At 43.4% G+C, this 20,693-nt stretch overlaps 1 protein-coding gene across 6 annotated transcripts; it reads left to right on the top strand.

Annotated features, from left to right (window-relative positions):
* Positions 1 to 4,943: 4,943 nt before the first annotated feature.
* Positions 4,944 to 19,901, top strand: tspan31 (tetraspanin 31). 6 transcript variants are annotated; one of them, XR_009788254.1, is made up of 8 exons: positions 4,944 to 5,194; positions 6,963 to 7,154; positions 7,225 to 7,305; positions 8,338 to 8,478; positions 8,689 to 8,799; positions 15,298 to 15,350; positions 19,030 to 19,135; positions 19,543 to 19,901. XR_009788254.1 is itself a non-coding variant. In XM_061771646.1 (7 exons), the coding sequence occupies exons 1-7, from the start codon at positions 5,132 to 5,134 to the stop codon at positions 19,049 to 19,051; spliced, it is 663 nt and encodes a 220-aa protein (XP_061627630.1). In that variant the 5' UTR covers positions 4,944 to 5,131; the 3' UTR covers positions 19,052 to 19,901. The 6 variants fall into 6 exon arrangements, 5 of the variants coding, with proteins under 5 accessions (XP_061627630.1, XP_061627616.1, XP_061627649.1 ...); XM_061771646.1 differs by having other exon boundaries at positions 19,030 to 19,901; XM_061771632.1 differs by lacking the exons at positions 15,298 to 15,350; positions 19,030 to 19,135; positions 19,543 to 19,901 and adding an exon at positions 9,546 to 11,788 and having other exon boundaries at positions 4,992 to 5,194.
* The last annotated feature ends 792 nt before the right edge of the window (positions 19,902 to 20,693 follow it).

Consider the following 20,693-nt stretch of genomic DNA (forward strand, 5'->3'; position numbering starts at 1 on the left):
GAGAGAGGGCGAGGGGAGCGCGAAGCGCCACCGGGCTCCAACAAAAAGGACTGCAGGGCACCGCTCATGACAACTTTTTTATTTACACATTTTAAAAAAAATACAGTTTTACTGGCATGTTAAGTGCGCGGTGATGGAGGTTAAGGACCGTCTCACTGAAGGACTTCCAATACTTAATATTATTTAGTATTTACAAAGAAAAGTGAGAGCTTTCAACTTCCTCGTGTCACGTAAGTCCGTGCTTCTCGCTGTCATGGTTTGGGTCGTTTGGTTTTGTTTCACGTTTTCCTGTTTTTCATGTCTCGTGCGCTCATTTAATTATTGCGTCCGCCCGTTCTCGTCAACCTTCTACCTTGTGTCGACCAATGGGCTCCCTCCGGCCGCTCGTGTCTTGTCCAGGCGTTCCTCGTTGTCGCGTCCATCTGTTTGTATTTAGTTCCTTGGTTTCTTTCACTTGTCGTCGGTTCATTGTTATTGTCCGGTGTCATTGTCGTCGGTCTGTGTCACGTGTCAAAGCCACCTGTCTTGTTTCCAGTCAAAAGGTTTGTCGAAGTGATTCTTTGTTGCTTTGATTATCAGTTTTGGGACTTTGTTTAGTTTGCGTTTTCCATGATCCTTGTTTGCCTTTGCTTTGGAATTTCATATCATTTTTGAGACTTGTGCCTTGTTTCCCTGCACTTGGGTCCTCCATGTTTTGGCCTTCAAAAAAAACCCTACGTGACACGCCACGGCATGTGTTTCGTAAATCCCGGCTACAAAGGGTTGGGATACGTCAGACAAAGCAATCATGTGAGTGACCCGCTGTGGTGACGACCCCCTGACAGGAAATGTTGGCTACAAGCTAATTTGATGCTTGCTAATAGTAGGAGAGGGGTTGCTGACTAATGCTAACCTTATATACAGTAGATTCATTGTGTTTTAATGGCAAGTTACTGGGTGACTATTAAACAAGCAGCTAATTTAAGTTTCTCTTGTGTGGATAAGTATGTCCTTCATAGAAACAGCTAATACATGAACTTTGTCTTAATTCTTTTTTTAAAGTTCTGCCTGTGTACATTTACAAGGCAGGGGGATAACTGCAATTTCATTCCTTAAAATTCCCACTTTCGTGTGATGAGTCAGTTGAGCCTTTCATGATTGCCAGATGGATGTGAAAATGGATGTCACCAATTTAAAATGATTTCTAAACAAGTGAAAAGGTACAGATACAGTTTATGGATCTGCTGTGATCTGTAAATTGCATATGTGAATGAAAACACTGATTCATAATGCTGTTGAAATTGGACTAGTTTTTGTTATGATATTTGAGATTGCTCATATGATTTGAAACAAAATGTAATAATAAGAAGAGGAAAAATTAGGCTTCACACGATCAGGATTTTTGGGACCAATCAGCAAGTTTACAAAACCGATAACCGATCTGATCACAAGATGGAGCAATGTGTCCATCTACGTGACCTGTTCATTTATTGGATTTACTTGTGTACTGTACACTGAGTACTGTATCCATCCATCCATCCATTTTCTGTACCGCTTGTCCTCACTAGGGTCGCCCATCCGAACTCAAAATGATTCTGTAGCATTTTAGACAAAAGTTAAAACATCAATGACCTCTGGGGGGCATTCAAGGACATAAGTTTAGGTCAGATCAACATTACAACATGGCAGAAATAATGGGTGCTAACTTATTGCATTTAAATTACTTTAACAAATACCGTTAATGACATGCTTACGCTAAGTTTCTCACTGTCCCGTCTATATGGACGGGTGTTGTCCAGAGTTTGCGTCCCTTTGGCTTTTTTTTTTTCACGCTGCCTCGCTTGAACGCGGCACGCTCCTCCTCGTGTACATTCTTCAGGTGCCCGATCAAAGTTGTTGTTTTGAAGCATTTAGATGACGTTCTCCACCACGTACTTCAGTTGTGCACAGACTGAAAATTTGCGTGAGACCCCGCAAAATAGTCCCACACCGTTGACGTGTTTTTTCACCGCCAAGATTGAAAAAAACTTTATTGGCCGTCAGATAGTTACAGTACTGCGCCACAAGACACGCGATAAGGCTAAAAACAAACTAGCTTTTGGATTCATACGCGACGGCGACGCGGCGTTAAATGTCTCGTGCGGAACCGGTCGATGACGTCATTGATCGGATCGTCAAATTATGACATGAAAGCCGATCAGCATAAAATGCTATTTATCGGCCGCTACCGATCAGATCGGCGTAAAGTCTAATAATAATCAATAAATGTATTTACCAAAATGCAGTTGTAATTACGTGCGCCCAAAAAATGTCGTTATTTATTGTATATAAGGCCACAAATATTCTGGTCCGGCCCACTTGAGATCGAAGTGGAGTGAATGTGGCCCATGAACAAAAAGGAGTTTGACACCCCTGCTTTAGAGCACTGTACTGAGAATGGTGTGCTTGTTTACCTTTAGTGACTTACTGTACTGTGTTGTCATGTCAAGTCTGCACTAAGTTGCTGATTTAATGTGGCTTCAACTACACGGATTAAGTTATTGCTTCATGTTGATGGAACTCGTGTGGCGTACATTACCAAGTCATGGGTACAGTTAAGATAATCCTTTTTTTTGTACTGTGGATAAGTGATATTCCTGCCACTTGGCAGCTGCTGAAAGTAACTAAAAAGCAACTTTTTTTCTAACTTAGTTACTTTTGAAATCAAGTAATCAGTAAAGTAACAAAGTTACTTTTTTTTGTTTGTCCTGTTTGGCTGTTAGGTCAAGCAGAATGGAGGATCTGTATTCCTTTCATGCCGGAACAGTTTTACTGTGTCACAAGTTTCTAGAGGGGAGAGAGAAACGAAGACGAAAGACAAAACGCTAATTGTAAGCAGGATGAGAAAAGTCAATCATTACACATCTACAACAAAGAAGCCTTCGATATGAGTGTTGCATGTGTCTGTAGTGCTCCACCCTGTGAGGGAAGGACAGGACAAGATAGGACAGGACAAGGTCAGGAGAAGAAGCATGCAAGACAAGGGTCGTGAACCCGGCTGTACAACTGACGTGTGGTGGGATTGACTATGTCAATTATACACAATCAATTTGCATATTCATGAGTTATTTGTCGCAATAAGTGAGTGGCCCGACGCCCAGCGAAAAAGTCCCCGGGGTGTGTGTGCGTCTGCGGACACACGCGAGTGAAATGACACCATTTTGCATACAGACTGACAGGAGTGTCCTATGTAAGTTACTTTTGCAAGGTAACGGTGGCAACAGTGCCGACGACCCTCCTAAACCTTGTTCCCAAGTTACTATGGCAAAAATCAAGTCCGTCCGATCAAGTCACGACTTCGGTTCAGCGAGTCCTAAATCCACATTTAGCCACTTGGCACTCAGTATCCTTTGGAAATCCTAAACCTGTCTTTAAATCTTACTTTGAATCCCTAACACTTGAGCTTGAAACCCTACTTTGGAACCCTAATCCTGGATTTAATCCATACTTAAATCATAATTGAAAACACTTGTCTGGAAAACCTCATTTAAAACCTTTAACCTGGTTTCAATCCCTAACCTTGTCCTGAAACCATGATTTTAAACCCTAACTACAAACCCTAACCGAGGCTAGAAACTCCAATTTGAAACCTGAACCCTTGCTAGAAACCCTATTCGGAAGCCTTGCACCTGGCTTTTGGGGCCCGCCGTTGGTGTTACTCGAACCCGCCAGGATGGTTCATATTTTCATTTTAACAATTGGATTATAGTGCTTGTTCATTCTCTACCCGTATTTTTTTTTCTATACATGTTTGAGTGCCAAATTAGACCACAAATTGGCTCTTGACCATTATTTTGTAAACCTGGGCCCTTGGCTTTCTATAATGACAAAAGGTTAATCAGTTCATCGTTATAAGATGTCTGTTTCTGTGTGCGTTTGGAACCTTTAGAAAATAGGATAAAGACGAAGAAAGTTATGGGAGTTTGAAACCGCTTTACGCAAAAGGTCACACCTAAAATCTCGAGTCCCACTGCCTTTGAATGAAGAAGTTGAAGAAGCCAGAAATTGCTGCAAGATTCACAACTTTCTTTACATTTGTCACAAGAAACTTCTATCATCTGGAATGGTCTTTAAAAGATCTGTCGGATGGAAATGAATCAATCTTTGATTAATCAGTTCGTCATTACTGGGAGAAAATGCGTCTATGAATTACAGTTGCTCTGTACATGATTACAGTTTAGTTACATTTTTTTTTTTAAATCATCCAAAAACTTTTATTTTATTTATTTATTCCATATTACTTCTTCTGTCTAAAGTCGACACTTGTGATTGGCTCTCTCTGGTCACGTGGCATTTGCTGTAATCTCAAACGTGACATAATTTTCCAACTGTGACCTCTAAGCACCACCTTGTGGTGCAATGTCTTAGTTTGTCTGAGATTTGGAATAGATTCGACTCATAGTTCCACTTTTGAACACATAATTGACCGTCTTTGGTTCAGTTTTTGCGGCACGGTGGACGACTGGTTAGAGCGTCAGCCTCACAGTTCTGAAGACCTGGGTTCAATCCCCGGCCCCACCTGCGTGGAGTTTGCATGTTCTCCCCGTGCCTGCGTGGGTTTCCTCCCACATCCCAAAAACATGCATGAATTGGAGACTCTAAATTGTCCGTAGGCATGACTGTGAGTGCGAATGGTTGTTTGTTTCTATGTGCCCTGCGATTGGCTGGCAACCAGTTCAGGGTGTACCCCGCCTCCTGCCTGATGACAGCTGGGATAGGCTCCAGCACGCCCGCGACCCTAGTGAGGAGAAGCGGCTCAGAAGATGGATGGTTCAGTTTTTAAACGAAACAGGATTGATAAAGCGAATCGAGTATTTCTTTATTTCTTTACCCCTAGTACTGTACACACTGTATGTATGGACGTACGCTGAACCACACTCCGGCACAGTAGGTGGCGGTAATGCATTTTGAACGTGTGATGCCACCCGCCAACAAGGAGAAAAAGAAGAAGACGAAGAAGAAGAAGAAGAAAAGTGCGTTGTACCGAAACAGGAAGAGGAAGTTTGCAAATGGTCATGTGTTGACGTCACGCCTCCCTCACGTCAGAAAAACAGACGAGTCGAAAGCTCAACCTCGGTTTCTTGTTCGATTTGGCCTTCAGTCGGCAGCCGCGATGGTGTGCGGTGGTTTCACGTGTTCCAAAAACGCGCTTTGCTCCTTGAACGTGGTCTACATGGTGAGTGAGCTAAGATAAGCTAACTTAGCATCTCGGCTAGCAGTTTAGCCGCGACGCACAAGAAATGCTCCCCGCTTGACCTTTTCCGTTTTTCAGCTCAACGACCCCGACGACCACATTATCCAAGTAGATTTATTAGTAGCTAGTCTCAAATGTAGAACGTTGTAGCAGTTCGCTCGGAGCAAAGAGGCGAGTTAGTTAGGCCACCTGATGTCATCGTGACATATCCAGAAGCCCTTTCGTCGGGTCGGGTCGGGCGAGGCTATTTAATCAGCTCGTAATAAAAATTACTGCCCAGAGTGTTCTCTTGAACTTTTTCAAAACAATACAAATACTGGACTTCATTCAGCACAAGTCAGGGTCCAGAGGCCAGATGTGGCCCACTCAAGCAAATACCAAAGTGTGTTTACTTTGTTTCTTACTAAATGGGTTTGTTCTTTTCATTTGGGCAGAAAGTCGATATCAGAGGTCACCAACGTTTTTTGGAACTGAGAGCTACTTATGTACGCTGATATAAAAAAAATAATAATAAAGCCATTTGAACTTACTTAATTTGAACATGTACATTCAAATGCGATAAGCTAACATTTGATTATTTTTTTAGGAAAATGGAGGGGCGGGGGGCTACCTGGTGCCATGTTGGTGACCCTTGATCTATAACAAATTGTCAACTTTCAACATATATTACAGTTTTTTCCCCACCAAATCTGTTAATACACATTGAGCAATAGTGATGTGGTTCAGTACTAAAATATCAATATCACTGATGGCAGATCTTTACGCTCTAAAATGGATTCTTAAATAAAAATGTCAATACTTTAGATTTTTCAGTCATTTGAGGTCATTTATATCAGAAAGTCACTAAACCATTGAGATCTTGACTAGCTGTTACTATCATCTCTCAACTGCTACAGACAAGTTGTAGAGATTTTAGTCTCAGACTGAGATTTAAGTCAGTAATTAATAATAGACTAATATACTAAGACGAATATAATATCAAACACTTGCTATTGTCGCAAGGCCAAGACAAGGAAAAGAGATTGCTACCTTATACGAAAGGATCGAGATGACGGAGTTGTTCAGAAGAATAAACAGTTATGAAATAGGTCATGAAAAAAATACATGCTTCAACAAATAGCTGCATGAGTTCAGCTTGGAGTAGCAGTACCGATCGTCTCACATTGGCAAAAAGGCTCGGATTTATTCCGGGAAGGTTTCCTAACGAGTTGAACATTTCAAGTGGGTTACATAGGCAAGGTGTCATTAGATTATACAGAGCAAATGCGGCAACTTGGCTAAGGATTGATTAAAACAAGGGCTGCGACCAACAATTTTTATTTTTTTTAATTAATCAATTGTTTTTTAATTTCCTTTTTTTTTCCTCTCCAAAAAAGAGGACATTATTTCAAATTGATAGCGCTGAAATCGGACATACATAATTTGATGACGATTCAGTTCCTGCTTTGGTCCGTAATGTAAAAAAACTCGTTATTTTCCAAAGTAGAAGCAGCTGTTTGCAAATGTCGCATTTCGATTAAACAAAGATAATCAGTATGCTTTCATGGAAGACTCTGGTTTCTGTCTGCGGAGAAGCTGAAGTTAAGGAAGGTCTCCTTTCAAGAGTTTTGACTGATTATCAAATAGTTGTCGCACCTCTCGATAAAACTATCGACAAAATGTATGTAATTGTCTTCAAGTGTTGAAAGTCTATTTTCAAATGTAGCGAATCAAGTGAAATCTCACGTGGACGAACGGGGGCGCGAGTAAGTTGTCCCCCTCGTGTGACGTACAGCTGGTGGGCCTGCTGCTGATCGGCGTGGCGGCGTGGGGGAAGGGTTTCGGCTTGGTGTCCAGCATCCACGTCATCGGCGGCGTGATCGCCGTGGGCGTCTTCCTCTTGCTCATCGCCGCGGTGGGCCTCGTCGGAGCCGTCCGCCACCACCAAGTCGTGCTTTTCTTCGTATCCTTTCTCCACGTCGCTCGGCGCATTGAAAGGCACGTGAATGTTTCTTTGACGTCTGGCCTCCCAGTACATGGTCATTCTTTTCATCGTCTTCCTCTTTCAATTCGGAGTGTCCTGCTCCTGCCTGGCGATGAACCGCGGCCAGCAGGTGAGTCCGCTGTCTGCCGTCCTTCCGTCTTCGTGCGTACCTGACCTCCATTCTCTTTTGGATGAAACTAAGATGCACTGTGACCTTTCCAGGTGAACTTAATTTGACCTTCTCTTTTGAATGCGGACGTGCAGCTTCTCAGTGTTTCAGTACATTCTGCACAACTTGCTGTTCGTCAACGAGGAGCTGAATGGCAAAATTGAAAGCCCTAAATTTCCTGGTCGAATTAGAATTGAAACAGCCCTCTTCATCATGTTGCTCCCGTTTTGACATCATGAGACCAAGACGACCACACAGTCGATCAGCGGTTCCTCGCCGTCCAGCAGGAAGTGGCCACTGAGCTCACATTATCACAGCGTCATCGGCAGGTTGAAACAGAGACCGGAAGACTCACAGAAAGACATACAAGTGGGCGCTCTTTGTAACGTTTTATGGATCAATCGCCAGCTTTTGAATTTAGCCGTTCAGCTCCTTGTTAGAAAAAAGCAAGTTGTACATAAAGTACTAAAACGCTGAAAGGTCCAACTTTCAGTCCACTCGAAAGGGTACAAGTGCGTCTTAGTGCCATCCCGAAGCTTCACCCGAAAGCTTTTCGGGGCGTGACTTCTCTCTGTTCCTCTTGACTTGAGAGTTTTGCTTTAGCCTCCATGCTAATTTCTTGGCGCCACTATTGTTTACAAGCTTCATCCATGTGCGTGTGAATCTCAATAACGTGTCAAATGTACTGTAATGTATTTCACGAGTTCAAATCAAAGGCTGAAACACAGTGAAATATTCCATTTCTATTTGGATTATAGTTAACAAGAAAAACTAATTTACCATCTCAAGAAATGTGAATATTACATACACAATCCAAATCATTGGTCCTCTAGCGATAGGTTAGGGATTGGCCTTTTTGAAAAGTCCTCCTGCATCTATTTCATCTGTTGAACTTTTTGAATGGAATGAGTGAAACAGATGATTTTCAAATTTCTTGAGATGCTCTTGTATGCATGTGGAAACTTTGAAATGAAGATGGATTTATTGTTCCAGGAAGGACTTCTGAACTCTGCGTGGGGAATGCTGGAAAATAAGACCAAGACCGACTTGGAGAGTCAGCTCGACTGCTGCGGGCTGCTCAACGTCACCAGCCACCGAGCGCAGTTCGAGCAGGATCTGCAGAACTGTCCCGCCGTAAGTCTGGAAACGTCCCGTACGACCTGCGCTTGATTACGTCGCTCGATAAATAGCCTTGTGAGCGGCGTACCGCAGTGCGTAGCCACGGTTTTCCTTGATTTTACTCAGTTTGTGCCAACGGCTTGAGCTCGGCAGACAGCTTGCGGCTTTGCGGCGCCGCAGACCAAAGAAAGGCCTTATCTGCTGTTTTTGTGTCTTGGACTGCAGTTATGCAAGAAGAATACTTCATGCTACACCTGCGGGGATATGATGCTGCACCATGCCAGCGAGGCGCTCAAGATCCTCGGAGGCGTCGGGCTCTTCTTCAGCTTCACGGAGGTGAGCGGCGCTTCAATCTCTTGCTAACTCCCGACACGCCCGAAATGAGGTGTTTAAAGTCGGTGCACTTAAGCACAGTCTGCGTCAAGTGGAAATATTCTAATAACAGAGTCTTAAAATACTGCAGTGAACACTGAGAAATCCAGAAATCCTGTTTGCTATCAAAACAATGTTAATTGAGATATTTAACATAGAAAAGTATCAGATTTATATGGAGACCCCGAGGAAGCTTGCGCGCATTGCCGTTGACTTGCCTAACGCATTGGAGAAAATTAAGTAAAGGATAGGGACCGAGCCCTGCCACCACGAGCGGAAAAGCACAAGTAACACCTTTTCCTGACATTCGGGCTGTGGCAATAACGTACCTTGCAGAGGCAGTACAAATTTCAAAAATACATACAAGGAAATCAACACCTTTCTTTGTACCCAAAATATTTGAGAAATCGATCGAGCCATTTTGCCACACTGCAGGCATTTTAAAGTCGCTTAATATGAAATAGTCATTGCAACTTATCCTATTATATCATGCCCATATGGAGCCGGTACCAGTTCTGAAAGAGCGGCCACCATTCCAAAAGGCCTCGTGGTGGAAAAGGTTTTGGCATTTCAACAGGGGTGTGTAGACTTTTTATAGCCACTGTATGGACTGAAAAGCTTTTGAAGCATCTGTCCCCAGACACCCCGAGAGTTGATATTTGGTCGCACAGTGTTGCCCTCGCCTGACTTTCCTGAATGTCCTCCTCCAGATTTTGGGAGTTTGGCTGGCAGTCCGCTACAGGAACCAGAAGGACCCGCGAGCGAACCCGAGCGCGTTCCTATAGTCCGTCGCCGCCGCACTTCGTCCCCGTGCCGTTTTTGACACACCGGTACACGACGCGGAACGGACCGGCCCACACGAGAACGCACCCCACGCCTTCTTCGTTCGAGACCGGCCCCGCGGGCGCTCGCGCACGACGGGATGACTCGTAATACCGGTGAGGCCGACTCGCCCGTATTGCGACCCAGCCTCCGTTTGATGGCCCGACTTCTAGCCGTCGCCGCCCATCCCGGCAAGTGAGAAGCATCTCACAAATTTGCCCACGTGGGCCCGGAAATGTTCTCATGCACAGCAAAGGCGTCGTCCGCGACGGGGAGAAGAAGTGCCCACCGGATGTGTGGAGCAAAAGTCACAAACGGCTCGGACTTAGCAAGGGGACGAGGGGAATTCTCTTAAACCAAAAATGTTTTTTTTTTGTTTTTTTCAAAAAAAGCAATAGATGAGCACTTCAAACTCCTAAAATCCTCCAGACAATTGATGAATGAAGTACATGGAACTATTCTACTGCCCACATTCTCACCAATAACGTTCCATTTGTGCTACAGGTGCAACAATAGTCAATTAATTTGACCATCGATTAGTATGTTTGGTCTTTGATTTATCCTCTATAGGGTTGCAACTAACCATTATTTTAATCATTTAATCTGTCAATTATTTTTTGGATGAATCTGAGAAAAGAAAACTTAATTTCCATCTCTTTATTCAAAAACAGGACGTTATTTCAAACTGACATTGAAGTAATACAATTGGCAAAAATGTTGATCAGTAATATTTCCAGATTTCCCTCATCCTCCGTCAAAGCAGACTGATTGAATATCTTTGTTTTTAATCAAAATAAGGCATTTGCGAACATCGACTTTCACGTTGGAAAACAGTGGTCAACATTTTTGCAAATTTTCTGACTGAACTGAATAATAATAATCTTTTTGTTTAACCAGGGAAGGTAGTTGCAAACAATTTCTCATTTACAATGCTGAATCATAATCAATGAGTGCATTTAATTTAAAAAAAATATATTTTTTTTTTAAATAAAGGGATGGAAATTAGCTTTTCTATCCAATTTGATTTTTTAATTGCTCATTAAAATCATGGTTATCTGCAGGCTTGCTATTCAGGTTTAGTTTTTCGGGGAAGTGACACCGTTTGAAAAGTCACGGTCATTTTGACGTGTCCTGCAAGCTTATTGGTGGAAGTGAACTGAAACATGTCAGCAAATCAGAGAAGGGCTTCCCTGAGTAGCAGACAAAACCAAAGGGTCCAGGAGCCAATGGTCAAGTATGTACTAGGTTTTGCTGAATTGAAGGCTTTTTTTTTTTTTTTTCCCCCCAGATTTTTTTGGAATAGGCAAAAACGTTTCTTCTGGCTCTAAAAACTCAGTTTCTCCTAAACCAGTCGTGCAATTCTCAAAATTCAGGTTAAAGTGGCCTCGCCAGCCGGACTCTGCATTTTGGCAGACTGTCATTTTCTTGTCACGTTGCTCCTGGACTAGAGTTTCGATAAAGTAGTCACTAGTCAATGGCGTTGGAATAATTCTGAGCTATAACTGAGCCAGCTGTCACAAGTTTGAGCGCCAGCGGACTGCAGACCTGATGTACGTAAAACTGATCTTCCGTGTAGTTGTTCCTTTAGTGTTGCACACACTGCGATGTTGCGTCCTGTCAGGTACGTAGATTTGCCTCTTGTTTAAGTGGAAGAAATAGCGACAATATATCCAACAAAAACTGCACATTTTGCGTCACAGACCCACTTTTTCTTTATTTTTTTTAGTGTGTGTTGTGAAGTGTGTTTTGGCCTCGGTTGCAGTTCTTTTTAATCTTGTCAATAATTGCCCTGACTCTTTTCCATTCATCAGTGTTAAATGCTTTGTACAAATGGGTCCCTTTTAAGTTATCTTTGCAATTTCCTGCTAATTTACTGACGTCGCGTCCTAGCTTTTAACTTATAATGAGCGTCCACTTGAATTTTGTGTCTTACTTGAACTTGCCAGCTTACAGCCAGTGCACATTTTGCTGCTGCGGCGGGCCCAAACCTTTCGCAGACGCGTTGCCAGATACTGTTCTGCTCAATATTTACACCACAACATTCATTTGTGTGCACCTCTGCTTGAAATGTATTTTCCCCTTCATTTGGGGACCTAATTTTACAAATAATAAAACCTGAAATTGGACCATACTTTGTGAGCCTGTGTTGCATTTTTGTGTGTTTTTAATGGCTGCAGACAGAATTTTACAGGAAAGCGGTGTTGGGTCAGGCAGGGCCAGTGAGGCCGAAACACTCAGATGACCTACATTTGCAACCTAAACTCTAATTTGATTCTTGAGTTTATTAATTTATTCCTTGCAGTTTATTCTCTTCATTTCATAGTTGTTTTTGTCTTGGCTGCACTACTTCCACTACATCAGAATTATCTTCTTCATTTCAAATTTGTCTCCGGCGAACAAGCCCCAATAACAAAATATGCACTATATGGCCAAAGGTAGTCGCTCACCTGCCTTGAATCAGAGATATGAATTTAAGTGACATCCCATTCTTAATCGATTGGGTTTAACATGACACCGGTCCACCCTCTGCAGCTATAACAGCTTCAACTGTTAGACCGACTGGTAAACCTAATAAGTATGTCTCGGCCTAATAATCTAAAAGCGATTGTCTTGTCACTAGACACAGAAAATAGCTTTTGACAAAGTTAATTGGTCTTTGCTCATTTGCAGTACTTCACAAATTTGGCTTCGGTGATTGGTGTGTTCACTGGATTGCAACGTTAGGCAATTCACCCACAAATGGGGTCACATCTCAAAGTTTCCTTTTAGAAAGAGGAGCTAGAAAAAGATGCCCACTCTCACCCCTGCTATTCATCGAACCACTGGCTATAGGGACACTAGTATTGAAGGTATCCGTCTCCTGTGTCAGAACACAAAATCAATCTACATGTGGAGGATGATATCCTTCTTTATTTCCAGGAACCCAAGTGATCACTTCAAACAGTTCCACCATTATCAGAATATGCTATTAATTGGGCTAAATCAACAACCCTCCCTAGAACAGTTAACTAACTCATGGAATCCTGCGCACCAAAATCTAAACTCATCTATTCCTCCAGGAAATACCAAATATTGAGGCATTAATATCAACAAAACCTAAGAGTTCATCTAAATCAATGGGAAAAAAAATGGTGATTTAAAATGGAACGGCCTACCTATCTCACTTTTAGGGCATATAGCTGCGGTAAAAATGAAAAGATTACCTCAAATTAATGATCCCATTCAGACTCGCGTCAAAGTGGTTCCAAATGCTTGACTGCCCTTTGAGGTTTTTCCTCTAAAAATAAGAAAATACAATTAGCCTAGCTACCCTTCAGAAGGGGGACTTGACGCACCCAACTTCAAACATTATTACTTAGCGAGCCAAATACAATACTTCAATAAAGTTCACCTAAAACTTGTTTCTGTCCGGCTGCATTGTCAATAAACAGAATGATTTAAAAATAAGCAGAGGAAGTATTTCAAACTCCCCTGTTGCACAGCACAAAAGGCATACAGAGCCCAGAGCCATCGTTCTGCATGGCCATGCAGCTGAACAGGACAGTTTAAAATAAAGGAATAAATAAATTACAAAAATTAAAAAACAGCTTCAACTGTTGTGGGCTGCCCACAAGGTTAAGGAGTGAGTTTATGGGGATTTTTGCCCATTCTTCCAGAAGCGCATTTGTGAGGTCACACACTGATGTTGGACGAGAAGGCCTGGCTCTCAGTCAGCGCTCTTAATTCATCCCAAGGGGGTTCTGTCAGGTTGAGGTCAGGACTTTGGCAGGCCAGTCAAGTTCATCCACACCAAATTCTCTCATCCATGTCTTTATGGACCTTGCTTTGTGCACAGTCATGTTGGAAGAGGAAGGGGCCAGTGTTCCCACAAAGTTGGGAGCATGGACTTGCCAAAATCTCTCGGTATGCTGAACCATTCGTCGGAGTTCCTTTCACTGGAACTAAGGGGCCAAGCCCAGCTCCTGAAAAACAACAAGCCCACACCGTAATCCCCCCTAAGCAAACTTTAAACTTGGCACAATGCATTCAGACAAGTACCGATCTCCAAACCCAGACTCGTCCATGAAATTGCCAAATCGAGAAGCGTGATTCGTCTCTCCAGAGAAGGAGTCTCCACTGCGCTGGAGTCCGGCGGCGGCATGCTTTAACACCGCGACGTCCGAGGCTTTGCATTGCACTTGGTGACGTACGGCTTGGATGCAGCCGCTCGGCCGCGGAAACCCGTTCCGTGAAGCTCTATCCTATCGCAGTTCCACGCTGGAGTTCACTGAGCTTCTCACGACGACCCATTCTTTCACAAATGTTTGTAAAAAAACAAAAAAAACTGCATGCCCAGGTGCTTGATTTTATACACCTGTGGCCATGGAAGGGATTGCAACACCTGATGCTAATGATTTGGATCATGGGTGAGCCAATACCTTCGGCAATATAAACACACAAGGTCAGATAGTCCTGAAGGATTGTAAGGCGACCAGTAGTCTGGAAATATTGATGCTGATGTACACTATGTGGATGTCAAATTTTGTCCAACCAAATTTCAGCTGCTGTAACAACACGTTGTTAGTGATCTGCATTCATTAATACATTTAATGATCAGTATCTCAGGGGAGCCTCATGTATTTTATTTCAATGTTTTTAAGTTTTTGTTAGCTTAACATGGATTGTGAAGATGCGTGTGCGTGGCACAGCTGTGTATGTGCTGTTTTATTGCATTTTCTATAGTATTTATGGTTTCTGTTCTTGCAACGTGATAGCGGTGCAACAAAGTCAGCTCGGGTCCAGGTCCCAAATGCTCAGCCCGCCACTGTAGGAAAGGCATTTGTTTCTGGAAATGCAGAGGAACGCTGTGAATTTGTACCACCTTCCACCACACGGAGGCAGTAGGGTCAGAGCCGGCAGAGACGCTTGCTGCTATTTTGACCTCTTGACTGAACAATGGTCTGTCAACAAGCACGCGGAGGATGGCGTTGGTGGGAATGGCGAGGATGGGTCAGGGTTAGGGTTCAGATAAACCGAGGCTTCGAGCCGGGTCCGTTCACTATGAATTTTTGGACACATAGTGGACTGTTTGCTAATTGTCACAGCAGAAGAAGCCGACTGGAGAGGACCGCACTGGAAGCTAGCCCAAGACAGAAGTTGAAGGAGACTACAGTGTAGGCTTGGGAATGAGCCATTTTTTATTTTTTTTGTACCTTCTTACAAGTTTGCCATTTTACCACGGCATACTATTGTTTACAAAAATAAACACACATACATTATACATCTACTGTACATATATCCGATGCAATGTTAATGGCTCAACAAAAGGGTGTTTTGATTGTTAACTTTTTCTGTTGATTTCCTGAAAAGGGAGCGTTTTGGAGACATCGTGACCGCACGACACCAGCGATTATGTTATAGTGGCTTACAATAATATTAAATATTCTTTGTGTGAGTAAGCCTTCTCTCTTTTTTGAAGGACAAGGGCCTACTATGCGACTGTATTTTAATATCGGTCATAATGGTGGTAGAACGAGCTTTTTGGGTGCTACTGTACTTTGTTGTCAAAAGTCACCAATATGACCTGCAGGACAAATATGTTCGGTAGCGAGGCTGTAGTTATGTGTTGTGTTGACAAGGCGACCATTTCTGTGTGTGCAGAGGCTGGATCCTGACCTGGGATTGGATAAGAAAGCCAATGGGGCGGGCAGAATGTAAGGAAGCAGGAGCCTGTGCGTGTGCGTGTGCGTGGGGGGAGAGCAGAAGGTCGAGCGGAGAGCTAAGTCGGCGATTTCTTTAGTGTGGTTACGGCCGACGGTGTGTGTTGAAGAGATTGTGGATGAGCAACGTTTCGGTGTTTGCGCAGATGCAATACTTTAGCAGCAGTTCTGCATTTGGTTAATTTCATGGCTAGTTCTGCAGAACGGTGGCAAGCTTCACTTGGTGTGGCGCGCGGAGGGCCCGACCTTGGCGACACCTGCGCCAAAGACCTCGCAGATCTGTCCTCGTGCTCGCAGAGCGAGTTCTAAATGTGGGAGAGGACAGATGGCCATCTCTCTCGGCGCGAACCTCCACAGCTTCTCCGCGTTAATGTGCCCGGCCGGCATATGGGCCTGCCGGCAGGGCGGGGACTGGCATCGAGCCCTCGGGAGGATAGGGAGCTTCACTGCCGCCGGAAATCCGCCCAAGAGGCAAATAGACCTTAGCGGGCACATTTGACTTCCAGCGATGTTCTTGCGCATCAGGCAAGCAAACCTGCATCCGAACGTTTTCCTCCATGGCCCGCTTTGACATAATGTATTTGTAATCTGTGTAAGTGAAGATATACATAAAGAAATCAACGCTTTCTCTTTTCCTATTGGTCAACTGGAATTCAGCAGTTTACTGCCTCCGACCCGATATGATTGGCAAGTATGTTCCTCAACCAGTAGGTGCGGAAGAGGCTCTTTCCCAGTTCGTCTGTGAAATTCAGGTTTGTAGAGGCGGGGTACACCCTGAACTCGTCGCCAGCCAATCGCAGGGGACACAGAAACAACCGTTTGCACTCACATTCACACCGACGGGCACTTTAAGAGTCTTCAGTCAACCTAGCATGCATGTTTTTGGGATGTGGGAGGAAACCGGGGTACCTGGAAAAAAGCCACGCGGGCACGGGGACAACATGCAAACTCCACACAGGCGGGGCCGAATTTGAACCCGCAACCTCAGAACTGTGAGGCAAATGTGCTAAGCAGTTGTCCGACGTCCAGTCGCCCCTGATTACTAAATAATGGGGGTAAAAAAGAGAAACCGACTTTTTTTTTTGGGGGGGGGGGGTGTGAAACGAGAGTGTACTCTTTCTTTTGGTAAGCGCACAGAACACAATATTCTGCGGGTCTCGAAAGATCACTCAAGATGCTCTAAAACGGACAGCAATACGGGAAACTGCTTCGGAAAAAAGGAAGGAGCGAATGAGCTAAATAATGTTTTTATATGTATTTATTTTAAAAAAGCAGCGAGGTAATGAAGCAAAAGGGCAAAGATTTTCGGGTGGCAGGGGGCCTGTATCCTGCAAGATAGTTCGGCCCCTGTACTGAACAGCAGCAAATCGCATCTCCACATTCAGAACCAAAATAAGAAACTGAGTTTGACATGAAGCAGAAAGTTACCAAATGACGTGATTGGTGGGAAACAAGGAAGTGCGCGATTAGATTTCCTGCCTTGCCACCCAGTGTGGAAAGTAGGTTATAAAATGCAGGCCAACACCAAAGGCCTATGGAATCAGATTTGTGCCAAAAAGATTCACAAAAAAATTTTTAAATCGCAAACCTGCCCATTTTCTTTGTGTGCTCGCGATGATGACTTTTGCATTTGCGTTTCTGTTTTTTTTCGCTGACTTTTGGCACAAACCTCTCCGGTGGGTGGGCTTTTTGAGGAATGCGTCCTCATTGGCTAATTTGTTTTGAGTGACAGCTAATGTTGAATGTGGTTTTTTTTTCCCGCATCACACTGAGCAGCAGAGCCAACGTTAAGAATGCAAAATTTCATTTTTCGATCACCTTAAGGAACTGTGTAAGTATTTATCGTATATGTTGTCAATGCCGTACTAGGAAGAAGTGATGTTGTAACATAATGCTAGTATCATGTCAAGCCACAGTTTATCAACAATTTAGCAGCTAAATATATATTTAGATAAACACATTTGGATGTAGGAGGTTTCTGCTTCACAGCAGCGTTATGCAGTTTCAAAATTAACACTCCACTTAAATATATGAAAGTTTAAATACTATTTCAATGATTTAATTAAAATGTTTTGCACATAAATGTCAAATAAAAACTATACATATGTTTAAAAACAACCAGATATTCAAAATGTAATGCAAATGCACCATACTTCAATTTTACAATACAACTGTACTTGAAAAAATTACATGTAAAGTAAAAACATTTAATAAAATGACCTGGATTACAATAAATGTAACTGTAATATTATGCACCGTTTGGACATTAAGACTGCACTTAAATATAGGAAGTTTAAAACCAATATAAAGCGCCCGAGGGAGTCCGCGTAGCGTTCGTGGTACACGTTATCAGACTTTGACAATCAAAGCTGCCCTAGTGGGTCGGTTTTGGCTTGGGAGCCATAGGCCTTACACCCTTGGACTCTACATGGAATCGTCCCCGTGGCAGCACGCAACAGGAAGAACTTTTATGATTGCTTCTGGAGGGGGATCCATTTTCTTCTCACAGCTCAGCGAGGACAAACAGGAAGGCAAATCATTCTCTTCAGTGAGGAGAGACAAACAGCTCAATATGGTCCATCAATAATGAAACAGCGCAGGAATGCTGCTGGCTCGTCAGAGAGAAGGCCAACACTCCTTCATGCATGTGCGTGTGTTTGGTGTATGTAAGCTGGAAAAAGGATTTACAGTTGTACTGAACAACTTCATGTCACCTCTTCTAGAAGCATGTCATGAAATAAATCATTTACGTGAAGCTGAAAAGGTGACATTCATCTACAGCGGCTGAAATAAGTATTTAACCCGTCAACGTTTTTCTCACTCGCTAAACTTCCAAAGGTGCTGTTGACCTGAAAATTTCACCAGATGTTGGGAACAACCCAAGTAATCCATACATACAAAGAAAGTAGAACAAATAAGATCAGAAATTAAGTTTTGTGTAAAAATGTGAAATGACACAGGGAAAAAGTATTGAACACATGAAGGGGGGTGCAAAAAGGCAAGACAACACCTAAAATCGATCAATAATCAAACAGCAATCCAGCCCCTTGTCAGTGCAAATGAATATCCTAATTGATGGCCTACAAAAAGGTGTCATTGCCAAGGTGTGAGTCAAGACACATCTCCTGATGGGGAAAGAGCAGAGATCTGTTTCAAGACAATCGCAAACTAATTGTTGCAAAACATAACGACGACATTTGGTACAGGCGGGCGGCACGGTGGGCGACTGGTTAGAGCGTCAGCCTCCAATTCTGAGGACCGGGGTTCAATCCCCGGCCCCACCTGTGTGGAGTTTGCATGTCCTCCCCGTGCCTGCGTGGCTTTTCTCCGGGCACTCCGGTTTCCTCCCACATCCCAAAAACATGCATGAATTGGAGACTCTAAATTGCCCGTAGGTGTGAATGTGAGTGCAAATGGTTGTTTGTTTGTATGTGCCCTGCGATTGGCTGGCAACCAGTAGAGGGTGTACCCCGCCTCCTGCCTGATGACAGCTGGGATAGGCTCCAGCACGCCCGCGACCCTAGTGAGGAGAAGCGGCTCAGAAAATGGATGGATGGATGGATGGATGGTTACAGGCGTATATCTAAGCTTCTGAACGTTCCAGTGAGCACGGTTGGGGCCATAATACGTAAGTGGAAAGCCAATCATACCACCGTAAATTTGCCTCCATCAGGTGCTCCGCGCATGATTTCTGACAGAGGAGTGCAAAGAATGATCAGAAGAGTTGTCCAAGAGCCGAGGACCACCTGTGGAGAACTTCAAAAACCTGGAATCAGCAGGTACTTTTGTCACAAGGAAAACTGAGTAATGTACTCCGCCGCCATGGCCTGTATGCACACTCGCCAGGCAAGACCTCATTGCTGAAAAATAAAATAATGTCAAAGCTCGTTTAAAGTTTGCTGAGCAACATTTGGGCAAGCCAGTTAAATACCGGGAGAATATCGTCTGGTCGGATGAGAGCAAAATTGAACTGTTTGGATTCCATAATGCACACCACATTTTGAAGAGAAATGGCACTGCACAACACCCTAAAAACACCATACCAACAGTGAAGTTCGGAGGTGGGAACATGATGGTGTGGGGCTGCTTTTCAGTAAATGGGACTGGTGAACTTCACATTATTGAAGGAAGGATGAATGGGCAAATGTACGGAGACATTCTTGACAAAAAATCTGTTGCCATCTAGGTGGAGGATGAAAATGAAACGAAGGTGGACATTTCATCAGGATAATGATCCAAAACATACTGCCAAGGAAACTCTCAATTGGTTTCAAAGAAAAAAATTAAATAAAGCTGCTAGAATGGCCCAGCCAATCGCCTGACTTGAATCCAATCAAAAATCTACGGAAAGAACTGAAACTCAAGGTCTATAAAAGAAGCCCACGGAACCGTCAAGATTTGAAGACTCGTGTGGAGGAACGGGCCAAATTCACACCGGCCCAATGCATGTGACTAGTTTCTCCATACAGGAGGCGTCTTGAAGCTGTCATTGCAAACAAAGGCTTCAGTTCAAAGTATTAAATAAATACCAGTTGGCGTGTTCAATACTTTTTCCCTGTGTCATTTCTTATTATTACACACATCTTCATTTCTGAGCTACTTTGTTGTACTTTCTTTGTATGTATAGATAACTTGGGTTGTTCCCACCATCTGGTGAAATTTTCCTTTCAATAGCACCTTTGGGAATATATTTAATGAGAAAAATGGTGAGGTGTTAAATACTTACTTCAGCCGCTGTATGTAACAGCAGCCGCGTGCCAGAGAAGCCAAAGGTAGCATTAGCATTAATTGGTCTCCGGTAGTTGGAGCCGCTCGAGTAAGACAATAGACAGTCAATTGACAGAGAACACTTTGGAGACAGAAAGACATTGACAAAAAAAGAAAAAAAAAACAGTCACTGGGCAGTAAAGGGTTGCTAGTTATCTGGTAATTTGAGCCTTCTTTTCTAGCGCCGAAGTTTAAATGCGCCAAGTGTCAGTCGTAAGATGTTACGTGACAAAACGCCAGCCGCTAGTTCCATTTCACCGGCTAAGTTGACTCAAAAGTAGACTTATTGAAAATAACGAGCTCGGAACGATTCAAGTCGGAAGTCGGTCGGGAAGCGTGGTTTTGGGTAGGCGTAGACCAGGACTCGGCGGCATTCTCCAAAGTACGAGAGCTACTTCTTTGCTACTGGATTGATCCACACCTCTCAAAAGACAAATCTTCTCAAATTGCCTTCAATTATGTTACAAGGAATTATTCGTTATGAAGACACTGATCATGTTAATGATTCCTCACTAGGCTTTACACGATCAGGATTTTTGGGGCCGATCAGCGAGTTTAAAAAAAACGATA

Source organism: Phyllopteryx taeniolatus, chromosome 1 (assembly GCF_024500385.1).
Source record: "Phyllopteryx taeniolatus isolate TA_2022b chromosome 1, UOR_Ptae_1.2, whole genome shotgun sequence".
In the NCBI taxonomy this organism is placed as follows: domain Eukaryota; kingdom Metazoa; phylum Chordata; class Actinopteri; order Syngnathiformes; family Syngnathidae; genus Phyllopteryx; species Phyllopteryx taeniolatus.

What these genes read in the sequence shown, in the direction of transcription:
- tspan31 (XM_061771646.1), top strand. Translation starts at nt 5,132, where the DNA reads ATGGTGTGCGGTGGTTTCACGTGTTCCAAAAACGCGCTTTGCTCCTTG. An exon ending in CGATGAACCGCGGCCAGCAG is followed by an intron (nt 7,306 to 8,337) that starts GTGAGTCCGCTG and finishes TTATTGTTCCAG; the next exon opens with GAAGGACTTCTGAACTCTGC. An exon ending in GCCAATGGGGCGGGCAGAAT is followed by an intron (nt 15,351 to 19,029) that starts GTAAGGAAGCAG and finishes TGCCTCCATCAG; the next exon opens with GTGCTCCGCGCATGATTTCT.